Genomic DNA, 26,754 nt, shown 5'->3' with positions numbered 1-26,754 from the left:
GTCACAGGGCCCTGGTCAACGTCTGGCTGACAATGAAAGGCCAGTTGTCTGGAAAATGCAGTTATAAAAAACCAACATAAATGCAGATATCCCGGTGGCTAAGAGTTGAGTGAGTCATGGTACCATGGGGCCAGGAGCTGTCTCTCCCACCTGGAAAACAAAGGAGGAGGATGAAGTGCCAAATGTGCGCAACAGAAACGACTGTCAAGTCAATGGAATTCTTAGCTCCTTCAGGGCAGTTCCCTCCTTTTTGTGTCTTTTAAGTTAACTGCAAGAAGGGACAACCTAGGCCATGGCTTTTGTGTGTGTGTGACTGCTGCTTGAATATGATGGTAAGGGACCAAAATATTGTCCCCGAGAAATGTGGAGTGGCACCCACCCAGTCTTTGCTGGTGGTGTTTTGCTTAATCTTTTTTTCCCATATAAATATATATGCCATATAAAATAAATATATATAGACATATATATTTTTTATTTAAATTCAATTTAGTTAACATAGAGTGTATTATTAGTTTCAGAGGTAGAATTTAATGATTCATCAGTTGCATATAACACCCCGTGCTTATTACATCAGCTGCCCTCCTTAATGTCCATCACCCAGTTACCCCATCCCCCATCCACCTCCCCTCCAACAACACTGTTTCCTAGAGCTGAGAGTCTCTTCTGGTTTGCCTTCCTCTCTGTTTTCATCTTATTTTATTTTTCCTTCCCTTCCCCTATGTTCATCTGGTTTGTTTCTTAAATTCCACATATGAGTGAAATCATGTGGTATTTGTCTTTCTCTGACTTATTTCGCTTAGCATAACACCCTCTAGTTCCATCCGTGTCATTGCAAATGGCAAGATTTCATTGTTTTTGATGGCTGAGTAATATATGTGTGTGTGTGTGTATATATATATTAATATATGTGTGTATATATATATATATACATACACACATACATACACACCACATCTTCTTTATCCATTCATCTGTTGATGGACATCTGGGCTCTTTCCATAGTTTGGCTATTATGGATGTTGCTGCTATAAACACTGGGGTGCATGTGCCCCTTTGAATCACTATGTTTGTATCCTTTCGACAAATACCTAGTAGTGCAATTGCTTAATCTTTTAGTGAAGCATAATACACATATGGAACAGTGCATAGTCTTAAGTGTACAATGCAAAGAATTTTCACAGTGAGCACCTACAGATGTGTGTGTAGCACCCAGATCAAGAAAGAGAACATTCTGAGAGGCTCCCCTTCCCCACTCCAGGGTGACCACTGTCCTGCCTTCTAATTGCATAAATTAATTTGCCTGTTTTATACTTCTGTATCAAGTTTCTTTTGTTCCTTATGTTTTGTGAGACTCCAATAATGTTGCTAGAAAACAGTTACTTCTTCAAGGCCCAGTGCATATTCCTTGTAATGTTTTGATACTCTAAATCATTCACATACTCATAAGATATAATTACTAGGATGAACACAGCACATTCAACTTTAAACAGTGCTTTAGTTGCTGCTATAGCAGACTTTATAGTTTCAGACCTGATATTAAATATAAATTTTTGAAAGCTAGTATACATCATTTAGGTATTTCCTATGTTTTAGTGGAAGCCTTATGCTGAATCAAATGTTTTTCTCTGGGGCTAGGCTTCTTACAGACTGAAGTTTTAGGGGAATTCCATTCACTCCCTCCATGATGGGAAGGGGTCTCCTTTACCTACAGGTGATAGACTTTGAACTCTCTTAGGTCTTTGAGGAATTTATTGAAAAACAGCCCCAGAAAGGGAAGGGATGCTTGAACAGCCCCAGGACACATTTTCTATCTTTAATCTGGACTTTTCTCTGCTTGTTGACTTCACCCTGCAAGCTGCTTTCCCCAGACAGTGAGACGTGGCCACCAGCAGCTCCTCAGTGTTATAGCCTGTTAATCCTAAGAGAGGGACTGATATTATTTTTTCAGTTATAGTTAAAAAAAAAAAAATCCCAGGTACCTACCTTTAACCTGTGATCAGGACAGGGAATAAGATACTATGACTGGCCTTGCTTGGACCTTTCCCTGGGTGGTCAGCTATGTTGAGCCATAGATCCTTCTAGAGTCACATGGTGAGAAAAGGATGCTTTTCCTATAAGAAATGTACTGTTGGGCAGACCAAACCCTAGCCATCCACATCACCCTGCTTTATACTCCGAAGGTAGAGAAAGCCTAAAGATCATTTTATCAAAGCTATTTTAAATTTTGAAACAAATTCTACTGACTCGTGGCTCGACATTGACTGTAATTAGGGCCCCTGGAGTTATTTGAAGCTCTAGTCTATACTAATTCTGAACAGTTTCCATTTGGTACTTTCAGACTCCTCATCCCCTCCCATCCCTACCATATTTAGCTAGATCCAAAAGTATTAGTTACTGTCTTCTATCAGAGTGGTTTTCAACTTTTTTTAAAGTAGGAAGATGGGAAGAGGGTTGGGAGATGGGCTAAATGGGTGAAGGAGAGTGGGACATGCTGTCTTCCAGTTAGGGAATGAATGAGTCGCAGGCATGCAGGGCACAGCACAGGGAGTACAGTCAATAGTACTGTAGTAGCGTTGTGTGGTGGCAGACGGCGGCCACGCTTGGGGGGAGCACAGCGTAAGGTATAGGGACGTGGTACACCTGTAACTGATGTAACATTATGTGTCAGCTGTACTCAAATTTTAAAAAAAGTAGGAAGATGGTATTTTTAAACAACAAAAATTACAAATCCCACACATAAAGTGATAGTACCTATGTATGGATCCATAAAAATGGAATGAAAGTATTACAAAAACACAGACTAAAGAGATGCCAAATTCACTGTTGTGGTGGCCTCTGGGAAAGGAAGGTGGGGAATGGGACTGGAAGTACAATAGAGGTTTCAAGTTTATTTGTTTTATTATTTTTATTTCTATGATAATTGTGATGCAAATATGACAGAACGTCATGTGTGTGCACGCGTGTGTATGTGAGGTTTTTTTCCTCTCAATTTACTGAAAAAAACATGTAAGTAAAAGAATTCCTCAAGAGTCAGCCAACATTGGCTGTCTGGCAGGTCTCCTCCAGTCACATGAGGAGGTGAGCACAGTGTCATTATGGAGCAGGCCAGCTGGGGAGCCAGCCTACCTGGGCTCTTGTTCCAGATCCTGACTCCATGGCTTGCTATCCCGAGGGCATTATTTCATCTCCACAAGCTTCAGTTTCCCCATTTGTAAATTACTACAAAAATTGCTTCTTATAGGGGCGCCTGGGTGGCTCAGTCGTTGAGCGTCTGCCTTCGGCTCAGGTCATGGTCCCAGGGTCCTGGGATCGAGCCCCGCATCGGGTTCCCTGCCCCGCAGGAAGTCTGCTTCTCCCTTTCCCACTCCCCCTGCTTGTGTTCCTTCTCTTGCTGTGTCTCTCTCTGTCAAATAAATAAATAAAATCTTTAAAAAAAAAAAATTGCTTCTTATATTAGCAAAATTTCTATCTCACTTGTTATGTTTTTAAAAAGTTAATACATGCAAAATGTTTAGACCACCATCTGGCATAAAGTAAGTACTCAATAAATATTGGCCATTATTCATGGTATTAGTAATAGGGGTGGGAATGACTTCTAATCATGGGTATGCTTTCTTTTTTTTTTTTTTAAATACGTTATCTGATTTAAACTCGTAAGGTAAATATTTTATCACAGGTAAGGAAACTGAGAATCAGGGAAGTTAAGTAACTTGATGAAACATCAACAGGGACCAAATGATTGAGCTGGATTAGTACTAAGCCCCGGAACTCCAGAGCCCCCATACTTAACCTCTACATTTCATTACCACCAACAATTTAATGCTTATCTTTCTTCAACAACTTCCAAAGAAATCAGAAAAAAAAATTATCTAAAATTGCTGAATGTAGCTACATGACAATATGATTTAGAATTGGGAATCCAGGAAAATATAGGTAAGTAAAGCAAAGGATAATTTAAAATTTTAGTGTTATTGTATACCATATATTAAAGTATCTACTTTGTGCCAGAGACCATGCTAAGTGCCAGAAACTTTATTACACTAAATTCTTGTACAACCCTGCATGCAGGCATTCTGTTTCTTTTTTAGAAATGAGGACTGAGTCTCAGAGATATTATATAACTTGTGCAGGGTCACACAGCTACTAACCAGAATTCCACACCCTGACTGCCATCGCGCCATAGACCACGTTCTTTCATCAAGCTGTACCAGCTTTCTCTTAGCATCACTGACTGGTTCTAATTTACTGGTGATGTTGATACCTATATATATCCTGAGTTTTATTCCTCTGGTCATTTTGTTATCTCCTTATACTTTATAAAAATCTAAGGCAAATAGCATATAAAACATTTAATTAAAGGTAAGTTTGTGAAACTAAGCAATGCAAACCATTTTTGTAATATTGCAAGATATAATCCCTGAATTTTTCAACTTGTTTTTTTCCAAGGAGAAAACTAGATCTCTGACTGGCCTATTAAAATGTAGTAAACATAAACGTGAAGATTAAAAATTCTCTATTCTGTCTTGGTAGACTGCCCACTTTTAACAGTAAAATTTTTAGCATTTGGTTTCTTATAGACTAGAAACCGAGGATTTTCAGGGCCTTTTCCTATCATGAAGAGAAATCCGCTATGTGTGTGTGTATGTAGTCACCACTGTACTTGTTTCAGTGTGAAATTCAGATTTTCCTGCTTTGAGTAGATCTAAAAACATTGTTGCACACATTACTTTTTGTAGTTCATCACTTTTACTAGGTCCTATGCATTATTATAGTTAAACACAGTGTATGTGGGGGCGCCTGGGTGGCGCAGTTGGTTAAGCATCCGATTTTTGTTTTCAGCTCAGGTTGTGATCTCAGGGTTGTGAGATCAAGCCCCACATTCGGCTCCGGCCTCACTGTGGAGTCTGCTTGAGATTCTCTCTCCCTCTCCCTCTGCCCCTCCCACTCGTGTGCTTTCTCTCTTTCTCTAAATCTTAAAAAAAAAAAACAACCAATATATGTATGCATATGATATATAGATGGTAGGAACCTAACAGTAAAACAGAGTATTTTCCCTCAATTTATCATCATGAGTACAATGTCACTGAGCATCCAAGTGGTGTGATGGAAAGTGATCAAGTCTTCATCTCTCACCAGGTGATCAGACTCTGAGAATCTGGGATGTGAAGTCAACAGGAGTCAGAATTGTGGTTCCTGCACATCAGGCAGAAATTTTGAGCTGTGACTGGTGTAAATACAATGAGGTACCCTCCTGTCTGGATCTGTCCCTTGCTGCTGAGCCCTTCCTATTGTTGAAATGTTCGGGATTTTATTTTCTCTTCGTTTATGTGGACTTTGGTAGCGTTTATGGACCATTAAGTTAAATTCAGTCCCTTTCAATTCTGATTCATGATTGTGAGTGACCTGCATTAGCATTAATTGGATTTAAGTGCACATAAAACAGACAGAGTAAGAAATAGAAATTCTCAAAGTTCAACAGGGCAGCCTTACTTGCTTATTTGGGAAAGCTGCTTTATAATTTATGTAATTTTTTTTCTTTATTGCTCTTAACCCTACCAATTTGTATCGTCTGCTTTCATTTCTCATTCACTTTGCTGGTTAGGCTGCTGAACTATTTGTAATTTGACTTTTAGTTTGACAGTCTACCAGTTTTTAAAATTTTGTTTCATCTTCCCATATAAGCCTAACCAAACTTCATGCTTCTGTCGATAACAGTGTCTGTTTGTATCTCTTTGCAAAGCTTCAGTTAACCACATGAGCATATGAATTCAGAATAGAAATGGATTAAACATGTGTTGATGTACTATTTCTGTACCTGAAGTGGTCTGTTAACTGGGACAGACAGGTAAAACATACGCCTTGTTTCTTCTCAGTTTTCAATTAACTAGTAGAAGTTAAGAGAGCATTGTATTGGCGGAGTTCTTCGAAAAGAAATAAAATTGATTAAAAGAAAATAGAGTACATATTCAATAATAATACTTGATCTAAAAAACAATTTCAGTGCTGATAACTGCGGTTCAAATCTCTGTCATCATAAATGAGTTTTCCATATAGGAAATGAATTGTGGACTATATGTTACACTTTTGGGAATTCTAAAAAAGGTGCTGATACACAGTTGAGAGTTGTTAAAATTGTTTTTGTTTTAAATTATTGAAATTTTTCCTCAAATGAGCTTACACTGAAACCCAGCACATTCATACAATGAATTACTGCTCTGGTTGACATGGGATGGGCCTGACTGTGGACCCAGCACTTGGCCTGTTCAGCCAGGAAGTGTGGGTTCACCGATGGCTCTAGACAGAGGGATTTATAAAACCTGACCAGATAGGAGAGACTCACCACTACGTGCAGAGGTTCTCAGAAAGGATTAGATATTGTATTAAGACATGGCCCACGAGAGCGGGGAACAATGATTGAATTAGATTTGGAAAAACATAAAAATCAAATTTGTACCCTTTCCTTTTCCCCCCATTCCTAAGTTAACAGGCCTCTTGCCTTTTAACACTTGGTAAAGCCTCACAATACACTGAAGAGAAAGGTGCGCTCATTCGTCAGGCATAATTTTTAACCCCTTATGTACTTACTGATACTACTGAAGGTAGATTGGAGAACCCACAATGTCATTTGAGACTGTGCCTTGTTCTGTTATGTGCACTGCTCACTTTTCTCCGAATCGTTTCTGCAGAATTTGCTGGTGACGGGGGCAGTGGATTGTAGTTTGAGAGGCTGGGACCTGAGGAATGTACGGCAGCCAGTGTTCGAACTTCTTGGTCACACCTATGCTGTTAGGAGAGTGAAAGTAAGTGTTTATCTTTTCTTTTTATATGTAGAGTATAAATATAAACATAACCAATAAAGTATATAGAAAACACGTTTAGGGGTTGGGGTTATGGATGCTTTTATGCATATTTCTGTTAGCCAATTAAGGATGATGAACAATGAAAGCTAAAATTAGGTAAAATATTTGAATAATTATTGAGTGAATTGGGACAATGTAGCCGATCAGTGCTTAAGGTTAAATAGAAATGTTTTTTCATTCTGTCCTTTCCATTCTACTATTCCTTTTTATGTGTTTTTAACTATGGTAATTTGCTTTTGGTATTCTTCATAATTTCCCATTCAGTGGGAAGGTTTTTTTGGTTGAAACTACAGAGAGGTTTCTTTTCTCTAACATGGTAATAAATATGAATGTTCACAAACATTTGGGGTCTAGAAAATTTTCCACTCTGCCAACAGCAGAGGATGAGATAAAGATGACTTTTTTCTACCACTCCCAAGAAATGTGCCTGGTTCTAAGGTGACTTATATTAGCTTCCCAGCTTTTATTGGTGGGTTTTGCTGAGTCACTGTGGAAAACATATTATTAAGTGACATCTCCTAATTTCATTCTTTGTTTTGTTATACTAAGGGCAAAGAAGTACTTTATTCATCTTTTAAATACGATATTGGGTTATTCCTATTTCAAAAATTCTGAATTTTCAGTTAAATTAATATTTTAAATTTTACTGGTTGCAACTCAGCATATGAGATCCGGTGCCATGTTGTTGTTTTAATGGCACACAGGTTATAGTAGTTGAAAAATATTTTCAATATTTATTTCACAGTGCTTTTGAGAATGAAGTTGGGTAATTTACTGAAAGTATTTTGCAAACTATAAAGCATATTCGAATGTAGTTATATTTATGTATATATAACCAGTAAAGTACTGGGAAGAAAAAAAACTAAAGTAATATAATTACAAAGGGCAGCCTATTAAAGTATGTTGATAACTTATCTAAAAGATATTTGTCTTTAAATTTGCAGTTTTTCTTCTTGCTATCCTTTGCAGTAGTTGTGATATACAAATAACAAAAATTCTTTTAAAGATGTTTTTATTTAACAATTAAAGGATGACTTGATACTTGTGCATATAGCAATCATAGTATGTATTCATAAAATTGGTAAATTACATAATTGCATATTGTACAATCATATACTTAAATCCCTTATATTTGTAGGAGTCATTTTTGGATAGCCATTATGAAATTGTATTTAATTTTTCCAGAATGGCAACCCTTTGGGAATATTTTATTCTAAATAAGTGCCAGAAGGCTTGAGGAATGACTTTTCTTTGGAGAATGTAAAAGTAAATGTATTTCCTGCAGCTGATGCTTAAAAGGCCAGAAGATTTTTGCCTTGAGTTAAAGCATATAAGGTTTGGGGAAACTTAATTTTAAGTGACAGTCTTGATTAAACTTTATTGTAGCGCTCATGGGAATGACCTTATGAAGTAGCATGTTATACTCACAGCTAACTTAAAAAAATTTTTGTTTTGTTTTTGTAGTTTTCACCATTTCATGCTTCCGTTCTGGCCTCTTGCTCCTATGATTTCACTGTAAGGTACAGTAGTTTTTGAGAAGTTTCATTGTGAAATACCAAGTAGCATCTTTTCAACTTTTATGAAAAATAATGTATTTATTGTACTAATCTGAAAATAATCTGAGCTGGGCACATTTGAATATTTGCCACTGGGATTAATATTATATTTTTTCTGTTTTTCTGATCTGGCCACATGCATATATTCTTTGCTATTTGAAGACAGCCTGGCTGTTCTGTTTAAAAGCCTTTTTTCCTGATAGCTATTCCTATAGTGGCTCCTTTCCACACAATAGGCTGCATAGCCAGTATTTTTTAAATTTAGATTTTAAAAATTGTGAAATTCCATTTCTCCGGGTCTAATTATATGAGTCTTAAGGCTGAGATTGTTATAGTTGAAAAAAGCCAGCAAGAGTGTTATCATGTTTGTGACTGTATATAGATGAGTGTGTATGTATGTGTGTGCACATCTGCATCTCTGTACGAATATATATGTATGTGTGTGTGTGTCTATCCATACATCCCAGTTCCAATCCCACACTACCCAAGGTTTGTTCTATTTTTTCTCCTTTTCCAGATTTGTAACTCCTAATTCCCATTATCCACAATATATTGACTTACTTGCAAACCCTAGAATGCTCAGAAAGTAGTTTCAGAATTGCAGAGCCGTGCCTGTCTGAGACAGAATCGTACTAATTAGAGTTCACATTGTTTAGGGCTTTTTTCCTCCCTAGTCCAAATACTATGTTTAAAGGTTATTTGGATTAATTCTGCTCCCCTCCATCATCAGTGTGGCTGTGTCATTGATTGGAAACACAGTTTGATTCATTTGCTTCTGTTTGTATTCGATTTTAGCGTTTCCTGCCATCCTTACTGATTTTGTCTATTTTTCTGAGCAGACAAAACAGTAACATGGTTCCAAAGTCAAGATGTACATAAAGGTATATTCAGAAAGATCTATTTCCTCTATTCTTTCCAACCCATTCTGCAGGGTCACACACCCTGTAATAATCAATATTGCTCAGATAAGTAGACAATGTCTATTTTCTTATTTCCCCCTTTCTTATACAAAAATGGAGTGCTCTGGATACTCTCTTCAATTTTGCTTTTTTTCATATAAAATATATCCAGGAAATAACTCTATTTCAGTTCATAGAGATCCTTCTCATTCTCGTAATACTCCATTATGTGGATGTACTATAGTTTACTCAACTACTCTCCTATGGGAATTTAGCTTGTCCTCAAATATTTTATAAATAAACAATGCATAATGAATAATAACCTTGTATGTCTGTATGTGCACATTATTAGAGAATTAACTTCAGAGTATATTCCTAGAAGTGATATTGCTGAATTAAAATGTAAGCATACATACAGTTTTGTTAGTCTATCACCAAATTCCCACCGAAAGGAATATATCAATTTCTATTCCAAGCAGCAGTGTTTGTGAATGCTTGTTTCTCTACCATCTAAAGATCATTGATTCTTTATGGTTTTCCAAGTACATGATCAAAGCATCTGCAAAGAAAGATGGTTATGTATCTTCAATTCCAATTCTGACGCCTCTGATTGATTTCTCTAATTGTATTGGCAGATACCTCTATTAAAGTGCTAAGTGGTGTTATAATGTCTAATTCTATATTCATGAAAGTGCCTTTAACACTTCCCTGTTAAAAGTAAGGTGTTGGCTTTAAGTGAAAGTACAGTTGACCCTCGAACACCTGGGGTTAGGGGTGCTGACCCCTGCATAACTTTTGACTTCCCCAAAACTTAACTAATAGCCTGCTATTGACTAGAAACCTCACCTATAATGTAAACAGTTGATTAACACATATTTTGCATGTTATATGTATCATATACTGTATTCTTACAATAAAGGAAGCTAGAGAAAAAAGTGTTATTAAGAAAATCATAAGCAAGGGTACCTGGGTGGCTCAGTCATTTAAGTGTCTGCCTTTGGCTCAGGTCAGGTCATGATCCCAGGGTCCTGGGATGGAGCCCTGTGTCGGGCTCCCTGCTCTTCGGGGACCCTGCTTCTCCCTCTGCCTCAACCCCTGCTGATGCTTTCTCGCTTTCTCTCTGTCAAATAAATAAATAAAATCTTTAAAAATAAATGAATAAAATTACAAATGAATAAATATTTTCAAAAAAAGAGAAAATCATAAGACAAAGTACATTTACAGTACTGTATGTATAGGTTATTGAAAAAAAATTGCATGTTAGGTGGACCCACACAGTTCAAACTTGTGGTTGTTCAAGGGTCAGCTATATAAATGTTTGTTTGTATGCTAAGAAAGTGTGTATCAACTCTTGTTTTCTTGAGTCTTTTTTAAAGTCAGGAATGGATCTTAAGTTTTGTCAAAGGCTTTTACAGCATCTGTGGAAATGATCATGGTTTTTCTTCTTAGAGCTATTAAGGAATCATAGTAATGGATTGAACTAGCCTTGCCTTCCTGGACTAAATCCCTCTTGATCTTTGTGTATTATTTTCTTATGTGGTGTTGAATTTGATCTGCTAATATTTTATCTAGAGCTTTTGCATTAGTATTCAAAGGTGATAACTTTTCATCTCTAATGGGATCAGTTTTGGAAATTATCCTTAACTTACAGATTTTCAAATTTATTTGTTACAAATGTCTATAAAGTAGTGTCATGACTTTTTAATTTCTCCTGTTTCAATGATTATTTCACTCTAATTCCTGATTTTGTATGTTTGTGATTTCTTCTTTAAGTTATTTAATGGTATATGTATTTTGTTATTTCTCTTCAGCAAACAAGATTTTGGCTTATTAATTAGAGCTATTGTTTTTCTATTCATCACCTCATTAATTTCTACTTTTATCTTATTTCCTTCTTGTTACTTTCTTCTGGCTTATCTTGTTCTTTTTTCAACTTTTGAGCCAGGAATTTATATTTATTCTTTTATTTTGTTAATAAGGTGTTTAAGGCTATGAATTTTCTTCTAGTTACTGTTTTCAATTCTAGCCCATACATTCTGATACATAATGTTTTCATTATCTTTTTTAAAAGATTTGTAACTTCTGTTTATATTTCCCCTTTCTTCCAAGAGTTGTTTAATAGGAAGTTATTTAATTTCCAAATGAAAGGGCTTTTTAATTTTTAAAAATTTGTTTAAAATTTCTAGTTTTATTGCATTGTGATTAGAGAATACAATTTTTAGTCATTCTGTTTTATAGAACATATTGATTTTGGGGGGGACCTAATAAATGATCAGTTTTTGTGAATGTTTCATAAGCAATTAAGAAGAAGGTTTATTCCGTATTATCATGCTGTAAAGTTCAATATGTGACATAAGCTCTACTGATTGTTGTTTAGAGCTTCTGTATCTTATTTTAATTTTTGTCCACTTAATTTGTTTTGTCCTGAGAGTGGGATGTTAAAAGTATTATCAGTGGGTTTCTGTCTCTCTCCCTGCAACTCTTGTAGTTTTGATTTCATAAAAGTAGATGGTGTATTTGGTGCATAGATATTTATAACAGCCATATAGTGAATTGAGACTTTTAGCATCAAAGAGAATACTTCTTTGTCACAGTTGATCCTTTTAGCTTTAGTTGTGCTTTGTCTCTTACCTGTGTCACTGCCCCTGCTTTCAGATTGTTTCCACTTTCTCGGTACATCTTTTCCCATACCTTCATTTTTAGCTTTTTTGATACATTTTGTTTTTGATATGTCTTTTGTATAGAGCATATATTTGGGTCTTGCTAGGTGAACTAAATAAAAAGTCTTTTTATTGTAATAGTCAAGTTTAACCTATCCATATTTCTTGATAAAAACATGTTTGGTATCAAGTCTGTCATATCATTTTATGTGGTGACTATTATATGTATTATATTTGCTGTTTCTGTATATGATGTATTTTTTGTTGTGTTTTGAAGGTTTATTTTCTTCTTTTATTTAAATTTCTTAATGCCTTTATTCCCGTTTTAAAAAATGTAACCGTTATCTGACTTGTGAGTTTTTAATGGTATTTTAACACCTATTTATTGCATATACAACAAGCAGTGAACTTACTCTACTTTCCTTTTTACCCCCTTTCTCTTCTCCGTCAAATTTTGAGTTATTTTATTTATACTTTGTCAGACCTTGCAATATTTAACATGAATTATTTTTCCACTTTGTTTTCACCTTTGTTTTAGTCTTAGATATATGACTAAATATATTAAATATTCATCATCAATCTTTTTGCTGAAATTTCCCCATCATGTCTTACTTTGATGAAGTTTATCTTCTAGTAAATTCCTTAAGAAGAGCTGATGGGTTCAGAATTCTCAGGAGCTCTTGCATGTTTAAAACTGTTTCTCTATAGCCTTGTTCTTAAAGTGTAGCTTATCTGAATAGAAACTCTTTGATTTACATTTCTGGAGTTTTTTGAAAATGCTACCTCATTTTTGCCTCGCTTTCTGTCTTGTTTTTGGAAATTCCAATGCCAGTCTAATTCTTTTGTCCTCGTAAGTTATTTGATATTTTTTCCTGGCGACCCTGACTGTTGCAGTTCAGTTTTCCCTGCTACAGATTAAAGTGTCCAGTTAGGCTTGCAGCTGGAACATGGGAGATAGCTCATTGTGTTTCTGTTTTTATTTTTCTTTTTTACCTGTAATTAGAATTTCAGGTGTGTTGGAAGCCTGAGTTTTGTGTAAGTTTTTTTTTTTTTTTTTTTTTTTTTTGAGAGATGGGGAGAGAGTGAGCTCGCACACATGAGCAGGGGTAGAGGGAGAGGAAGAGAGAGAGTTTCAAGCAGGCTCCATGCTCACGCCCAGCATGGAGCCTGTTGTGGGGCTTGATCTCATAACCCTGAGATCATGACCTGAGCTGAAATGAAGAGTTGGATGTTTAACTGACTGAGCCACCCAGGTGCCCCAAGTTTTGTGTAGCTTTATTTGTTCTTCTTATTCTGTGTTAGTTTTTTGTGAAGATGCACTAAGAGTTTTGGATTTGCATGGCCTCGCTGCCTCAGCTAACCAGAATTCCTCTCTCCTTTACTTCTGAGTCAGTGGTTGATATGGTAGAAGCTATGTAACTTTGTTTCTGTGGAATGTACTTTGGAATAGAATAATTTACAACAATTCCTTGAGAGACATTACATGCCCTAACTTGTTTTTTTTTTTTTTTTTTTACTTATCCAATACAAGCATGCAGGTAAATTGGAAAACATTATCACACTGAGGCTTCCAGCTATCAATTAAAAGGATGCCATAGCCAGTTTGTTGTTTTTTTTTTTTTTTTTTTTAGTAGTCTGTATAAAATAGTAAGGAGTGATTATAGAACTTCTGGCATGGGAGCCAAAGAATGGCAACATGGCAGACAGGAAGAAAACTTGGCAGTTGCTTGCCATCCACCCCAAACTTTTTCCAAACTGGAATTGTGGAGCTAGATTATTGGCTGGAGGTTTGGGCTGTAAATATGGATTTGAAGACCACTAACTTACTGACAGGTCAATCCACAAGAATGAATAAGTTTAGAGAAAGAGGAGCAAAATGCAGGAGAGAATTAATATTGGAAGAAACAAGGGACCAGCCCACTTAAAACAGGAGTATGCCACAGAATCTTCGGGAGAGATTTCAACCAGATGTGAATGGCCAGTGATGTGAAGTCCTTTGGATGGGCTGAACAGGATGAAGAGTTGAACTTTCAGTTTTCTCTCTTTACATGGTGTCACCTGTGGGCTCAAAAGGGATTTCTGGATATAGAATCTAGTCCTTGGATTTCAAAGACCTTTCTGGTGTTTGAAACTGATCACTGGAGACTTGACCAAATGATATGGGGCATTAATCTTTTGATCTCATTTTTAGTGTCTCTAACAATTTTAATTGGGTCTTTCTGGTTTCTAGGAATTATTAAGGGGCATATTAAATCCATTTCTGTCCTGTTTCTAATTAAAGGGAAAAACCTAGTGACTTACCTATACCTTCTTCTCAGAACTGTCATTATGATCTTAACCTTACTGGCCATGCCCTATTTTATCTATATACTTAAGTATCCTTGAGGACCCAGTTGGGAAATGCCTTATTTTTGTAGATGTAAATTTGTCTCAGAAATATTTGTTGAGACTGGACTTTTGAACATCAACTGTACTACTCCAAAATCTTGTAGATAGCTGAACGTGCTCAAAAATCATCACAATTTGAGGCTCACAGTCTTACTTTTCTCTCTATTTCTAAGAATTAGGTTTTGCCTCTTTCCTGAAGCCTGAGCAAGACTGGAGATTGGGGGATAGATGTTTAGTGCTTCTGGGGAGAGGAATGGCTTCAGTGACATCCTGCCAAGGTCACAAGTGTCATAGCTGTATTTGTGAGCATTTGGAAAAAGTGAAATGATAACGAATAATAGGAGATCCTTCACATATAACTGAAAAGGACATTTAATGCACAGTTTTCCTATATAACTTAGAGTCCAGGTTTCTTCATATGTAAAATGGAATTAATAATATCTCTCCTCACAAATTGATTATAAGAATTACAGAAGAGGACATGCTTGAAAATACTGTGCTAGTTTGCTTTTCTTCTTAAGACACCTCACCAACCTTACTCACTAAAAGGCCTTTTATATCTCTTTAAAAAATAATAACTGTAGAGCTCAAGCACAAATTATCTCATTTTCTACTGCAAGCCTGCAGATTGATCTAAATCTGTACCTATCCATTTCTCTGCTACCATTGGACATGAGTGCTCTTAACCCCATAAGCTCTTGTTGTTTTCAGGACTCCGTGAAATCTCCCCTTCTCCCTCCGTTATTATTGTTCTCCAATTCCCTACTGACTTCCCCCTTAGCCTGTAACTTATTCCTTTATCCTGTATCTTCTTTTAAGTTCTCTCTTATATTTCTCTTTCCTTCCCAGCCAAGCTTTAGTGTCCCCTAAGCTTCCGTTCATCAGGGCCATTTTAAGGTTTTCATGGGAATATTATCCCTAGTCAAGCCTGAAGCCTAGAATTCTTTTTTTTTTCCCCTACAAAATTGATAATCATTTTCTCAATATGAAGTGGAGTAAAAAACTTAAGCCAAATTCCATCACAGGCAGTATGTAGAAGCAGCATCCTCTTTTTTCCAGAAATAGAATTTTCATTTTAACATACGTTATGGCTATTTTACTGTGCTACCTTCATACTAAATGTGACTGGAGGTTATATTTCAATATAGCACTGTATTTCAATATAGCACTACCAAAGACTTCCTTATGAGAAGGAAAGTAGATAAAGAAAACAAAATCATTTTTTAAAATTTCATTTTTTAATATATGTACTGTATTTTGTAATTTTCAAAACATGCTGAGAATACGACTTTAACTGTAGTAATGTCTTGTATGAGTTTAGTTCTCATTATTTGTGTGTGGTGACCACGCATTGGAAAGGTCAGAAAAGATGTTTTTGGTAGATTTTTTTTTTTTTTTAAAGATTTTATTTATTTATTTGACAGAGAGAGACAGAGCGAGAGAGGGAACACAAGCAGGGGGAGAGGGAGAAGGAGAAGCAGGCTTCCCGCTGAGCAGGGAGCCCGATGCGGGGCTCGATCCCAGGACCCTGGGATCATGACCTGAGCCGAAGGCAGACGCTTAACAACTGAGCCACCCAGGCGCCCCTGTTTTTGGTAGATTTTTTAACCCATGTGATATGAGTTAATTTTATCCCCTGAAGAATTTTAAATCTCATTGGATTGATGATATTTTTAGTGCCAGAAAACTCATTTTGATAAAAAGAAAAAAATTTAAGACAAAAGACCAGCAATAACCTGTTTAATTTTCAGCACTGATAATTATACAAATATTACCTCTAGATTTGGACGGCTAGTTTTTATAACATAAGCTCTTCAAATATAAGTTTTCATTTACTTGTCCATTTTTATATTTTGTCTAGTTTTTTAAGCCTTTAAAATTTCGTTTTAAAATAGTTCATATTATGTTCATTATATCAAAACTGACGATGTGATGGAGATTTTAGTATTATAAAATTCGAGTTTCATATTTTTGTTTTAAGTGGATATATTATCATATCTAATAGAAAAAGCATTAAGTCCTTTACCTGTATAGTAGCTCATTATGTTTCACTGAATAAATAATAAAAATCTAAAAATTAATATGTAACATAACATTTGAAATTAGTGTGTTTAGATTAAATAAAAGCTCCAACCTTATGAAAAATATCAGAACTCCCTTTAGTGGATGGGCAATATACTCTATAAAAATACACATCAGGGGGCACCTGGGTGGCTCAGTTGTTAAGCGTCTGCCTTTGGCTCAGGTCATGATCCCGGGGTCCTGGGATCGAGCCCCGCATCTGGCTCCCTGCTCGGTGGGAAGCCTGCTTCTCTCTCTCCCACTCCCCCTGCTTGTGTTCCTGCTCTTGCTATCTCTTTCTCTGTCAAATAAATAAATAAAATATTTAAAAAAATACACATCAGTTCTGGGGTGCCTGGGTGACTCAGTCAGTTGAGCATCTGCCTTAGTCTCAGGTCGTGATCCCGGGGTCCTGGGATCGAGTCCCACATCAGGCTCCCTGCTCAGCAGGGATCCTGCTTCTCCCTCTGCCTGCCACTCCCCCTGCTTGTGCGCGCGCTCTCTCTCTGTCAAATAAATAAATAAAATCTTTAAAAAAATACATATCGGTTCTTTCTTTTTTTTAGAATCTATTTATTTATTTATTTATTATGTTAATCACCATACATTACATCATTAGTTTTTGATGTAGTGTTCCATGATTCATTGTTTGCGTATAACACCCAGTGCTCCATGCAGTACGTGCCCTCTTTAATACCCATCACCAGGCTAACCCATCCCCCCACCCCCCTCCCCTCTAGAACCCTCAGTTTGTTTCTCAGAGTCCACAGTCTCTCATGGTTCGTCTCCCCCTCCGATTTTTCCCCCTTCATTCTTCCCTTCCTGCTCTCTTGGGGGGGGTATGTGCTACGGTGAGCGCTGTGAATTATGTAAGACTGTTGAATCACAGACCTGTACCTCTGAAACGAATAATACGTTATATGTTAAAAAAAAAAAAAAGAAGAAGAAGATAGCATATCGGTTCTTTCTAAACTTCACTCAAGATAGTACTAAATCTAAAATATTTCATAGTGAATTATTTCCATTCTTCTGTGAATGTTATCACCATAGATTTTAGCACATCATCTTCTGATGTACTCTTCGTTAGTAACTTCTTTTTCTGCTGAGGCATGTTCGCTATATGCCAACCATGCAGGAGCATGATTTGAGTTCTGAGTGCTTGTTTTTGGTTTCATACTAAGTGGATTGTTTTGTAAACACAGTTGGAAATCAGCAGATCCAGGATGTAATGCAGCCAAACAAAAGTAAAAGCTGTTAAATTAAAATTATGTTTTTTATTAGAAAAAGCAACATTTTGTCTCTTCCAGGTGTAGCAAATACTTCTTAGATACTTAAAGATCTAATTTTCATAAAATTTGTAAAAATTTTTATACAAAATTTATGAAACTAATATGATAAATTTAAAGAGTAATGCTCTTCAGCTTCATGATACTTTTATAAGTAGCCTAACCTTCCAAACATTCTTTGTCAATGGTTTTTGGTAGTAATATACCAAACAGCAGTGGTTTTTTTTGACTTATAAAATTTTTGGCAAGAAAAATAGGGAGTTTTAATTCCAGTGTTTTCAAACTGTGCTCATCCAAGCTTGTGTGATGTGAAACTCACTCTGCCTATACCAGCAATGTTAATGTTTCCAACTCCACTGTTAAGCTACTTTGGTTACAAAATGGTAGGGCTGTACTCTGCTTTAAAATTTAGGCATTTTTATAGAATGCCTGTTATCTGACAGCCCTTGTAATAGACAGTTCTGAATATCTTGCTGGCAAAATGATAAAAGTAAAGGCCTGGACAAAAATAGAAACACACTTCAGGGAGTCCCGAGCCTGTCATTTGTGTTGGGATTAGTGGGTGTAGCAGAGAGGCATGTAGTCACAAATACAGATCTGGGGTTGTGGGAAATACAAGTTGAATGGACTAATTGTGGGGTGACACATTCCTGGGTAACATAGGAGTTAGGACCACAGACTATGGAGCCAGGCCTCCTTTTACTATCTGTATAAACTTGAACATGCTATTTTAAAACAGTGTGCTCGGTATCCTCTTCTGTAAAATGGAGAGGATGATAGTACCTACCACAGTGGCTTGCTGTGAGGACAGGATGAGTAATACCCACAAATGCAGCACAGAGCAAGTGCTGTATAAGTGTTTGCCATTTCTTACACCGCCAGGGTGGATGGTGACAGAAGACCATCTCTTTGGGGTTGATCAAGGCCCATTTCAGCTCTCGTCTTAAGGGTGAGATAACAATTTGTATTTTATGGCCACAAAAGCAGGCAGCCTCAACCTGGCCTTTTGTTGTCCTCTGCCTCCTGGGAGGTCATTTTCTTGGTGACAGTGTGCAACTTTTTATCAACATGTTCTCTAGTACATAACTTTTAAATTTAGTTTCAGTTCAGAGCTCCAAAAGTGTAAGTGTTTCTTTAATTTAAATTCAATTTATACTATAAAAGTATAGTATTTTTTAATTTAAATTCAATTAGCCAACATATAGTAGATCATTAGTTTCAGATGTAGTGTTCAGTGATTCGTCAGTTGCATATAACACCCAGTGCTCATCACATCATGTGCCCTCGTTAATGCGCATCACCCAGTTACCCCATCCCTCCACCCACCTCCCCTTCCGAAACCTTCAGTTTGTTTCCCAGAGTCAGGAGTCTCTCATGATTTGTCTCTCTCTCTGATTTCTTCCCATTCAGTTTTCCCTCCCTTCCCCTATGATTCTCTGTCCTATTCTTAGATTCCACATATGAGTGAAACCATATGATAATTGTCTTTCTCTGATTGACTTATTTCACTTAGCATAATACCCTCTAGTTCCATCCATGTCAATGTAAATGGTAGGTATTCATCCTTTCTGATAGCTGAGTAATATTCCATTGTATATATGTACCATATCTTCTTTATCCATTCATCTGTTGAAGGACATCTTGGCTCCTTCCACAGTTTGGCTCTTGGGGACATTGCTTCTATGGACATTGGGGTGAAGGTGCCCCTTTGTTTCACTACATCTGTATCTTTGGTATAAATACCCAGTAGTGCAGTTGTTGGGTCATAGAGTAGCTCTATTTTTAACTTCTTGAGGAACCTCCATACTGTTTTCCGGAGTGGCTGTACCAGCTTGCATTCCCACCAACAGTGTAAGAGGGTTCCCCTTTCTCCACATCCTCACCAACATTTGTTGTTTCCTATCTTGTTAATTTTAGCCATTCTAACTGGTGGAAGGTGGTATCTCATTGTGGTTTTGATTCTAGTATTTTTATCAGTGCTTTTCTTGTTTATAAGACCAGATAATGACCCCATTTTAGTTTATTAACAGTTTATTATTCAACAAAATTCAATAAGGGCTGACCAGTGGTCTGAAAAATGTTTAACAACTGGCTCTCTAGGCAGGTGGGGGTAACCTGAATTGTAGTGTTTGAAATGAGAGTTCAGTGGTATAGGGGCGCCTGGGTGGCTCAGTTGGTTAAGCGGCTGCCTTCCGTTCAGGTCATGATCCTGGGGTCCTGGGATCGAGCCCCGTATCAGGCTCCCTGCTCAGCAGAGAGTCTGCTTCTCCCTCTTCCTCTGCCCGCCGTTCTGCCTACTTGTGCTCTCTCTCTCTGTCAAATAAATAAATAAAATCTTAAAAAAAAAAAAAAAAAGAATTCAGTGGTATGAGTCCTCCCATCACGGTGGATACCAGGCTTCCAGCGTGACGTGATGTCCATAAGCCCAGGGCTGGGAAGTTGTGCGCAGCCAGCTCTTGCAAACCAGAATGAGCTGGCTCCAGCACTGCACTGGGGCTGGCCTAGACCTAGGTGACTGTGATCTTAATAATTACTGATTTTAAAAAGCTTCTGTAATTGTAATATGTGTATATGTGTGCATTTCCATTGGAAAATATCTGGAAAGTTATAAGCCAGATAAACTTCACATAAGCATTCTTTACCTCCTCTCCTTTCAGTGGCTTTTACTACCTTTGAAGAACGTTTTTATCCATTTATTTATATGGAGGCAGAAGGACCTGAGGCTTACTGTGTGTGTTTCCCTGGTGATAGTTACGCTTTAAATTAAACCTGCAGTAATTCTTAGTGGGGGCATATTTGGTTTTGTGGTGGCGCCGGCAGACACCTCTGGCATTGAGTGGGCAGGGACTGGGCAGAGGGTCCTGGCATGGGCAGGACAGACCCTGCAGTTAGCAGTTGGCTCCCCTTCCTCCGGGGTCAGTAGCGCCCGGATTTCAGGCACTAGGAATATTGAGCAGGATAGGTCCAAATAAAGAGTCTTCATTATGCCTCAAATTCTTCCACATCGGTATCTGTTCTTATATTTAACTTCTTATTTTTTTTCAAATTTTTACTTAAATTCTAGTTAGTTAACATATAGCATAGTATTGTTTTCAGGAGTAGAATTTAGTGATTCACCACTTACACATAACACCCAGTGTTTAAAATGATACAGCTTCTTATTTTTGATTAGCCATATCTAGTTTATAAAGCATGTTAATATACAGTATTTCCTTTCATTCACACAACACTACCTTGGGTGTGTACTCATTTTATCCAGAAGGCAGTTGACTCTGGGAGGTGGAAGAGTAGGCCATTATCATACAACTGGCAAGTTATGGAGCCAAACTTGAACCTAGATCTTTTATTTTCAAAGCTGGTACTTTTTATATTAGTCAATACCTGAACACTTCTAGTAAGCCCAGGCCTTTATGTATCTCCAAATAGTACGATTTTCCCCTGTTATGTTAAACATTATCTCCCTAGGGATTAAATTGCCAAAATACAGTATTGCCTATAATATCTATAATCATTTCGGGATTGAAGTAGTCTACAAAAGTGGGTCTTGACAAAGATGGACGCATAAAAGGTTATGTGCCATGTGCCATCCTTTTAACAATTACGGATTTAAAAGCCTTTCAGCATTATGATATATGTGCATATAAATACACCTGTAAGTGTATATAGATACACATATAAGTGTATATACACACAAACATATGTGTATGTATACACATTTTTATTGAAAAGTGTTTGGAAAGATATAACTAGAATTTAAAGGAGATTACCGACGGCTGGGATTTCAGGTATCTTAATACAAATTTTTTTAACTTCTTTAATTGGTGTATAATTTAGGTATGTATATAATCTTAAATCTTTCTTTAAAAAAGTCCAACTTTCTCTGGCCAAGGCTGACAGTGTGTAAGTTATTGAACTGTCTGTGTAATGTAGAACTGTCCTGAGAAACTGTGGCCCCAGAAAGTTTTACTTTCTAGTTTCTTTTCTTTTGCTCTTTGTATGTTTCTCTACTCTCTTTCGCTTCCAGGTGACATGTTGTTCTGCTTTTGTATGTACTATTTTTAATCTGCTCACTTAATACAATTCACAAGCTTAAAAATAGCCATTTTTCACATACACTAACTTTTCTGGATTTTTTTTTTTTCTCTGTTTTGAGATGTTGTTCTTCTCAAAAGTCAGATTCCTAAATAAGTGCAATGTTACTATGGTAAATACATAGCGGATGGTCTGTCATTAAGTGAACTATATTCAATAACTATATGTTATTGAAATATGTTTAAGTCCCAAGTTACAAATAGGATACATTCCTGACTCGACAATGTAGTTTAACTTCAACTTATATAATTTTAAGGTTTTATTGGGAGCGATTAGACAATCTAGGACCAAGACTTCATATCTATTTCATTCAGAAAGAATATAGAATTGCTAACTTTTCTAAATATCTACTCATAAATTATAATTTAATAAAGTAAGTAGGTGAGAAAGAAGTACTAAGTGGGGGGCAGGAGGTTATATAGAAGCAGTACTGTCCTTCCGCATTCTTTGGTCTCTGGAGACATGTAGGAAAGTTCTATGGGTTCAAAATCCTCTATGTGGTGGGGTAAGCATATGCTCTTTTGAGTCCATTAGACTTGGTGAAAGGCTGTTTCCTCCATTTACTAGCTGTGCAATATAGGAAATGATACTTTGCAGGGATGTTCAGAAGATTAAATGAAATTGTAAACACCTTTGGCACATAATAAGTGCTCCAAGAAATAGCAGATATTTTCAATGAGAATAGTTATAATAAGTTTTCTATTTTAAAATGTAAGTACTGTAGGGAGAGTTCAGGTATTCATCATTCATGCCTTCCCTAGCATTACTTTAATAAGATAATTATGGTGCTTAAACTGTGGAGGAGCTTTGTGAATGGGAATTCTTGTTACATTGTCAAGATTGGGTGGGGGAAGCATACCTTGTGAATTTGGTGCAGCATGACCCAGAACAGAGCATATTTGTACACATAGACAAAGGTGAATATACGTGAATCATTTTCTTCAAATCCATGGCCACATGACCACTACTACTTCAATTCAACCTATATTTTTCTCTAAATCACTATATATTATCTATATATTTGTTTTAAAATTAGTGCTTAGGAAGGCAGCATGATGTAATAGAAAAAGAGATACAGTTTAAACTCCTGAATTTGCCATCACTAGGTATTGTTATATTTAATCTCTTATAAAGTCACTTGACCTCCCTGAGCCATTGTTTCCTCAGTCATAAAATATATTATTATGAGATTTAAATATCAGTGTATGCAAAGCTGTCCCCATAGTGCCTGGCCCATATGAAGCACTCAACAAATTTTAGTTTCTTCTCTTTTTCATCCACATACATTCCTCAAACTTTGTACTTAGTACTATGTCACTATAAATATATGCTCTTATATTTCTGATCAAAATTGTTAAAAAAGAAGCAGAATCACAAAAAGACACTCAACTGATGACTCCTGCAATTTATTTTTAAATGGTTCAGCAAAAATATTATTTTATATATGTATTTGTAGAGAAAGATAAAGCAAATGTAAAATTTTAACAATTGGTGAACGTAGACAAAGAATATATGAGTGTTCATTATAATCTCAGAATTTTTCTTTGGGTTGGTGATTTTAAAAATAACAACATTTGAGAAAAAAGTAAGCTGTATTTGCCCATGTAAAATAAGACACTGAAAACGTTTCTTACTAATACCTTCTCATAAATATGATATTTAGTGATACTGTTTAATTGTAAAATAAGATAAATAGCTTGATTATGTTGCATAAGCAGGAAAATGGTCTTTAATCGTATTGTAGTAAACTTAGAATCTTAACAAAGCAGCAGACACAGAAATACCTTTTATCTTTGTCGCATTTACTCTCACGGGATTTTCCTTTATATAGTAAGTGTCTTAACTTTGGTGTGGTTGATGGGCTTTTTTGATCCTTATGTTTATTAGCACAGAGATTTCCACAGGCAGATACTTCTCTTTCTTCCCCTTCCCCATAAAAAAAGGTCAGCCAAAGTAAACAGATAGTATAGCTGAATATGTACTCTGTCTCGCAAACCTTTCCTTTCAACTTTACCTAGTGCCCCTTACCCACAAAAAAAGGTCAGTCAAAGTAAATAGGTAAGAAACGTGGCTGAATGTGAGCTCAGATGCAGTTTCAAATGATGATTTTACCTCATCTTTTCAGACAGTTGTTCTTAATTCCTCTGCATTTGTTCATCAAACCACAAGAAAAATTATGTGGCTATGATATGACACTAACTGTTAACATTTGAGTAACTGTGATTGAATCCTGAAAATGATCAAAGAGTTGTTTAATATCGTGTGCCGCTCAGATATCTCAGATGTGTCTTTGTAACTCTATCACAGGTTTTGCTTTGTGGCAGAGGTTCACTAAACTTCACCACTGATATTAGGAAAGCATCTTAATGTAGTTATCTTTGGTTTACTTTTTAAGAATGAGAATATTCGCATTCACATATTTGCTCAACTCTGATAAGGATATTTTAATACTGATGTATTTTATGTTAATAAAGTACATGACCTGATTACAGGCTATGGGTGTCTGTTTCATTGTTTTGTTCCCTAGTACCTGGTACGTGTATATTCTAAATAAATGTTTTAGATGTAAGTGAATTTAAATTACATGAAAAGTTGTATTACCCTTGGCTCACTCTTGAGTGTAAAAGCCTACAACAATTGTATTTTTAATATGGCTTTCCCTTTATGTTTGAGGTAGTCATTAATCAAACTGAATTTAAGGTGGAAAGTCCTCTTGGGATAAGAGAGTGATATTTTTCCAGGGTAAAACTTGCTGTTGTGTTGCATTTAAGTCAGGACTGACTAGATCACAAAATTTTGCTCTTTAACAAACTTGGAACCATCATATTGGTATCCTGTTTGTCAACTAAATTTACAGATAGATTTTTTGTGTGTGTTTTTTCCTACAATCAATTGTCATATGCAATTTACTAATAAATCTCCTTGAGCTTCATATAACTAATAGTTAAGGTATTTGTATGTATGAAGCAATAAATCCCAAGTTTGTTTATAGATTGATGTTTTTATATGTCCCAAAGAGTTTTTCCATTAGACTTGTTTAAATTAGAAAAGTCTTGTGTTAATTATTGTCATATTGGAAAGAGTTTTTGATGAAGTGAAGCATAATTTTGCAAGTTAAATGCCAGGTGAAAAATGAAAGTAGTTTCCTATAAAATGAAACAATGTACATTAATTAGAAAAGAATGTGTAAGACTTTTGATTTTAAATTCCTTGATTTGTAACTGCAGAACATTTTCAGAACTATTTAGTGCTGACAGTTTTCATTAAGAACCAAACCAAATCTGTGTGTAATTCATAACCTAATGCAAGCACGTGAAGAAATACATAGATCTAAAAGCAGTGAGGAATGTTAAGCCTTAGCTTAGTGCCGTGTCAGTCACTGCTTTGAACTTTGAATTGTGTTGATTAGCAGAAAATTTCTGGAGTTTGTTAGTTAATTTGCATTATAATTTTTAAGAACTTCGGTTGTGCAGTTTGAATAGGCAGCTGAGTGGCTTTTGTTGCGTATATGTATATTTTCTAATGTAGATAATGCTTTGCCTCATCTTCCACGGTAGGAAGCCAAAAGATATGTGAAAGTGAAAATAATCAATGAATTCTATGAGCATATTATTTGGAAATATAGTGGAAGTTAAGTACAGCGTATCAGAAGGAACAGCTAAAAGAATGGAAAGCCATGGCCTCTGAGGTGAAGGGTGGAGGGGGCTGTCCAGGAAGCTTCTGTTCTTTGTTATAAGCCTTGTAGAATTAGTGGATACTAATCTGTGCAGTTACAGTTTTTAAGAAAAAGGTAATTGAGCAGAAAACCTCAGTGTCCCCACCCCTTTGTTTGCACACATAGTGAGCCTGTTTATTTAGATCAACTAGGTACTACCCACCAGCTGTTAGTACTTTGTTCTGTCCCCTAAGAACTCAAGGATCAATAATTCACCCTCGAGGGGCGCCTGGGTGGCCCAGTCGGTTAAGCGTCTGCCTTCAGCTTAGGTCATGATCTCAGGGTCCTGGGATTGAGCTGCGCGTCAGGATCTCTGCTCAGCAGGGAGTCTGCTTCTCCCTCTCATGTTCCCTCTGTGCTATCCCTCTCTCTCTCTCTCAAATAAATAAAATCTTAAAAAAAAAAAAATTCACCCTTGAAGTCTGCCCTGAAGCTCCAATCTGGAATGTGGCAACACTATTCTAACACTGAATCTTGGAGATTTGACCTAATAGAGTGAACCATACAGAGAATAAACACCAGTAATGAGCAATCTATTTGTATGTTAAAATTCAGCATGTGAAGGGCATGTGTGCGTCTGCATGTGTGTGCACTGTGTGCAGACTCGTGTGTAAAATGGAACCCATCTCGAGCTAGCTTATATAGAAAAGGAGAGACATTACTCAGGATCTGGGACCCCTCCGAGCACCAGGGCACGAATGCCCCAGGGGCCGGGCAAGGTACTGAAACTGCTCGACTCAAGTGCCTGCTCTCATTTCTCCTCTTTCTGCACTGATTTTTTTTTCTTTTCTTTTCTTTTTTTTTCCTTAAGCTTTCCTGCCCAGTCACCAGAAAAGGAGCAGAATTATTTGGTCTGCTCCGTGTGTTTTTCTTTCTCCCACATGTATCGATGTCTGCTTCTCTCCCCATCGCTATATCCGCCCTCCACTGACAAGAGAGTTGTTCAGTAAAGGAGATCCTTGTAAGCTGTGTAGACGCCTGACAGGTTGAGTGGGTTTATTCACAAATGCTTAGCTGCAGAGATGAGGACTTTAGGAGTCAGAGGGATATAGCTGATAAAGGACTGGAGCAGGTGAGCAATTGCTACCAGTTTAGTTCTTCAGCACTTAGGGGCCAAGTTCTCCTGCATCCTCATCCGATCCCACTGTGGTCTGTACTTCTGTGAAATAAACTTTCGTCACATTTGGTAGGTAGTTAACCTCCGTAGCCACATTTTGGTGCCGGTGACGGTTCAGTT

The 26,754-nt window shown here is 36.6% G+C and overlaps 1 protein-coding gene across 1 annotated transcript in view; it reads left to right on the top strand.

Moving 5' to 3' along the window:
• PEX7 (peroxisomal biogenesis factor 7) overlaps positions 1 to 26,754 on the top strand; it is an 82,373-nt gene that overhangs the window by 25,386 nt on the left and 30,233 nt on the right. The window contains exons 6-8 of the mRNA XM_036097491.2: positions 5,137 to 5,243; positions 6,687 to 6,800; positions 8,325 to 8,380. Coding sequence (XP_035953384.1) covers positions 5,137 to 5,243; positions 6,687 to 6,800; positions 8,325 to 8,380 — 277 coding nt within the window. The remainder of the gene's footprint in view (positions 1 to 5,136; positions 5,244 to 6,686; positions 6,801 to 8,324; positions 8,381 to 26,754) is intronic.

Source organism: Halichoerus grypus, chromosome 9, assembly GCF_964656455.1.
Source record: "Halichoerus grypus chromosome 9, mHalGry1.hap1.1, whole genome shotgun sequence".
NCBI lineage: Eukaryota > Metazoa > Chordata > Mammalia > Carnivora > Phocidae > Halichoerus > Halichoerus grypus.
Note: the sequence above shows the minus strand (reverse complement) of the source record. Positions and strands in the feature narration are given on the sequence as shown.